The sequence below is a fragment of the Lycium ferocissimum genome, unplaced genomic scaffold, assembly GCF_029784015.1.
Source record: "Lycium ferocissimum isolate CSIRO_LF1 unplaced genomic scaffold, AGI_CSIRO_Lferr_CH_V1 ctg8531, whole genome shotgun sequence".
Taxonomy (NCBI): domain Eukaryota; kingdom Viridiplantae; phylum Streptophyta; class Magnoliopsida; order Solanales; family Solanaceae; genus Lycium; species Lycium ferocissimum.
The window spans coordinates 4136-8974 of NW_026727302.1; the positions used below are offsets into that span (position 1 = coordinate 4136).

At 39.6% G+C, this 4839-nt stretch overlaps 1 protein-coding gene across 1 annotated transcript; it reads left to right on the top strand.

Annotated features, from left to right (window-relative positions):
• Positions 1-3975: 3975 nt before the first annotated feature.
• LOC132045905 (uncharacterized) lies at positions 3976-4608 on the top strand. The gene has a single exon (XM_059436475.1). The coding sequence runs from the start codon at positions 3976-3978 to the stop codon at positions 4606-4608; it is 633 nt and encodes a 210-aa protein (XP_059292458.1).
• Positions 4609-4839: the final 231 nt, after the last annotated feature.

The window sequence follows — 4839 nt, forward strand, 5'->3', positions numbered from 1 at the left end:
TCCTTTCTAGTGTAGGCATTATGCAAAATAAGGAATTGACTCATAGCAATATATATAAGCGATCTGTTGCTATTTTAAGAGGCATAAAATTTATATATATTATTTAGGGGAAGTGGACCCCACCATCCAAAGGGTTTGGAGTTAATTTGGCACAATACTTGAATTAAGTCATTGTCTTTGGAGATGAACACAACGTAAGCTAGCAGCAGCAGCAACAACGTTTTGCTCTATGTTTCATGGTATAAACAGTTTCCACTATTAGCTTTTTCTTTGAAATTCCCGAGTTCTCATCGTCCTCTATTGGTTGTAGCAGTTGCGTGTTTCTTGAAAGTACGGGACGGAATACACGAGTTTTTGCTTGTATAAGGTATGTAAAGTTCTCCTTTGTAAAAGAAATTTTTAAGGGATATATCAGTGCGTTTGTTGTGTAGGATTTACGTGAAGTCGATCGAAAGTCGTAAAAACTAGCTGCTGGACTTGTAGTTGATGGTTGTTATTGTGGATTATTATTGCTGTGTAATTGAGATAATTTCCTTATGTATGGATAGTAGTTGATGTTATGGTTGTGTTGATTTTGATATACTTGAGATGTTGAAAGAAGGAAGTGTATAAAGTAGAGTATATGAAGCATATATTGGGTTGCCTTGGTGTATACTCTTGTATATTGATGGTTTGAGTTTAGAAAGGATTCAAAGAAGTTATTGTTCATGTTCTTTAAGGTTTGGATGTTGATCAAGCTACGGAATAAAGATTGCTACAGGATTAATGGCAGGAAATCGTGTAAGCTGTTATTGCTGTTATGTGGACTGTTTTGGAGTGCATTTTTGAGTTGTGGTGGCTGGACTTCTAAGATTTTATCTTATGTATGTTGTTGTTGATGTTTCGGTTCTTGATTTTGAGTTGAGGATGTGATAAAAATAGGAGATCATTTTGCTTTCTTTATCGAAATGAGTTATCATTTGATATACATCATATACTAGTGTTCTCTCAGTTGATGGGCATATTATCATTGTTATAGGTTGAAGCGCTAATTGAGGCAAGTTCATTATTGAGTGCGTATTGACTACAAGAGGTATGTTAAGGCTAACCTTTCCTTAATTCTTTTGGCATGATTTTTATGGAAATGAAATGTAAGCAAAAGTACGTCATAATGACTCTATTCTTGGAAGATTAGAGACGTCTATTCATTATGATTCCATGTTGTTATTCTTCAAGCTCAAGTTATTCTTGTTCCTAAGTCCCGAAGGGGCATATATAAGGTTTCATATTTCCTATACGTTTTCATGATGATTCTAACTCTCGAAAGGGGTGTATGATAGTAAGAACATGTTCTTAACAATGTAGGAAGGTAACAACTAGAAAGTCACTCCGAAGGGAGTTTCGAGTTTAATAAGTCTTGTCATGCATCATCTATACATCCATATTTATATACTTATGCATCATGATATTATGGGGCATGGGAAGGGCTATGGCGTTATATACGCAAACCACTTGATCAGCTGATATATGATTATTATGATGCCCGAAGGAGCCGATATGATATGATGCTCGACGGAGCGAATGGGTAAAGGCATATATATACACACACACATATATGATATTCATGCATTGCATCGCATTTGCATCGCGTTCATTGTATTCAGAAAGGTTGTATGCCCATGGACGACTATGATACGTATAGGTGCAAAGTCATTCAGATGTGGTTATGCATACGAGATTCGTAGTGGGGAATATACACTAGATTCTCATTAGTACAGTAATGTTATAGATACATAAAGATGCATATGATCGTGCGTAAGAGGTTATAGTCTCACACAGGTATCAGTCCTCAGTGGTAAGTCAAAAGTTCACCGGTTGATTCTTACCCTTCTTATTCTACAGTATGATATTATTATGACTATGTCTCATTCCGCCTTACATACTCGGTACATTATTTCGCATTGACATCCCTTTGCCTGGGGACGCTGTATTCATGCCCACAGGTTCAAACAGGTTGACTGGAGGATTGCACAGATGGGGTTTACCGAGTATCAGCTTGGATTGGTAAGCTCCACTTCTCTCTGAAGCATTGCCGAGTCGAAGATGTCGTATATGTATATCATGTTATGGGTACGTTAGGGCCCTCGTTCCAATTGATATATATATATATATATATATATATATATATATATATATATAATACTCTAGAATAAGGATTCTTAGAGGCTTTGCAAATAGGGTCATGTACACAGTGAATCATATCATGTCAGTCATAATGTTGGCCTCGTAAGCCCTTGTACTTATACATATGTATTCCTTGGGGCTGTTGGTTATAGAAACGTACGTTGGTCTAGATGGCCCGGTTGTTTGTTATATATGATATCATCATGTTCGCACTGTGGCCTTGTTTGTCTTTTCGTAACATGGATGATACGAGTCATAGTTTGGGTCGCTCGACCCTAAGTAGGTGTCGGGTGCCAGTCACGCCTCACCAAAGTTGGGGTGTGATAGATTCGTTGAGGGATTTTCTTCTATAGCATCTCCCCTTTCCAGATTGACCCAAAAGGCTTTTCCTTTTCAGTGGTCGGTGAGTGTGAGGTGAGGTGAGCTTCCGAAAGCTCAAAGCCTTGTTGACTTCAACTCCTATTTTGACTCTTCCCGTGGAGGGAGAGATTTTTACCGTGTATGGTGATGCTTTGAGTTTGGGTCTTGGTTGTGTTCTTATGCATAAAGGAAAGGTCATAGCCTATGCTTCTAGGCAATTAAAGGTGCATGAGAAGAACTACCCCATTCATGACTTGGAGTTAGCAGCAGTGGTGTTTGCTTTGAAGATTTAAAGGTACTATCTCTATGGTGTGCATTGTGAGGTTTTCGCCGATCATAAGAGTCTTCAGCATATATTCAACCAAAAGGATCTGAACATGAGGCAGCGAAGATGGTTAGAGTTACTTAAGGATTATGATATGTCTATCCTTTATCATCCAAGCAAGGCCAATGTGGTCGCGAATGCCTTGAGTCGGAAATCGGTGAGTAAGGTAACTCTTGCGTATCTCCAGGTTGGGGAGAGACCTTTGGCTAGAGAGATTTAGATTTTTTTCAAATTCCTTGGTTAGGCTTGATATTTCTAAACCTGGAAGAGTTCGTGCTTGTGTGGAGGTGCATTCCTCTTTGCTGGAGCAGATTTAAGCTCAGCAGTTTGATGATCCAAAGTTGTGCAAAATTCGTAATAAAGTGTTGAAGGGGAAGGCTTGTGAGGTAAAGATTGATGAAAAAGGAATTTTAAGGATTAAAGGACAAGTGTGTGTTCCTCGGACTGGTGATTTGAATACTTTGATAATGGAGGAGGCCCACAACTCGAGGTATTCTATTCACCTTAGTGCTATGAAGATGTATCGAGATCTGAAGCAACATTATTGGTGGTGTAGCATGAAGAGAGATATTGTGAAGTTTGTGTCTCGGTGCTTGAATTGTCAACAAGTGAAGTATGAACACCAAAAGCTTGGTGGGATTTATCAGAGGATGCCCATTCTTGAGTGAAAATGGGAAAGGATTGCATGGACTTTGCGGTAGGGTTGCCACAGACTTTGGGTAAGTTTGACTCCGTTTGGGTGAATGTGGATCGTTTGACTAAGTCAACTCATTTCATTCCTGTTCAGATGACTTGTACTTCCGAGAAAGCTAGCTAAGATATACATTCGTGAGATTCTTCATTTGCATGGAGTGCCCGTTACCATTATTTCTGATAAAGGGTCTAAGATCACCTTGTACTTCTGGAAGTATTTAAAAAAGGAGTTGGGTACACGGGTGGAGTTGAGCACAACATTTCATCCCCAGACTGATGGTCAGTTCGAGCTTACTATCCAGGTTTTGGAGGATACGTTGAGAGTATACGTGATTGATTTTGGTGGTCATTGGGACCATTCTTGCCTTTGGCTGAGTTTTCTTATAACAACAGTTATCATTCGAGTATTGGGATGGCTCCATTTGAGGCCTTGTATGGTAGGATATGTCGATCTCCCATTGGACGATTTGATTCTTTTGAGGTGGGGCCTTGGGGGTACGGACTTGCTTAGAGATTCGTTGGATAAAGTGAAGATTATTCAGGCGAGGCTTCTCACAGCTCAGAGTTGGCAAAAGAGTTACGCGGACTGGAGAGTTCGTGATTTAGTGTTTATGGTGGGCGATCATGTCTTGCTTAAGGTTTCACCCTTAAAGGGTGTTATGAGGTTTGGAAAGAAAGGAAAGTTGAATCCTCGTTACATTAGTCCTTTTGATATGATTCAGAGAGTTGGAGATGTTGCGTACGAGTTAGCACTACCATCTGGTTTGTCGAGTGTTCATCTAGTGTTTCATGTTTCTATGCTCAAGAAGTATGTTTCAGATGGTTCTCATGTGATTAGATGGGATTTAGTGATGCTTGATCATAATTTGTCCTATGAGGAGGAGCCGATTGCTATCTTGGATTGTCATATTCGTAAGATGAGATCCAAAGAAATTGCTTCTGTGGAAGTTCAGTGGAGAGGTCGTTCGGTAGAGGAGGCTACTTGGGAGACCGAGTTGGATATGAGGGTGAGGTACCCTCATCTTTTTGAAGCCCCAAGTACGTCTTTTCTCTTTTGTTGTCTTTGATGTTCGAGGACGAACATGTGTTTTAGTGGTGGATGATGTAACGACCTGTTAGGTCGTTTTGGTTGCTTTCACATTTTTGCCTATTTTGCCCTTCGAAAACCGCCCTTTTACTTATTTTCAGAATTTGCTAAGTTGGGTAATCTTTAAGTGTTAGGTTGACTTTAGGCATCTTCGGGGGTAATGTCATCTTTTGGGATTTTCGTCGGTTCCATCAGCTTCGAAATGTCAAAT

Excerpts from the sequence above, each read along its gene's own strand:
- LOC132045905 (XM_059436475.1), top strand. The coding sequence starts at position 3,976 with ATGGTAGGATATGTCGATCTCCCATTGGACGATTTGATTCTTTTGAGG.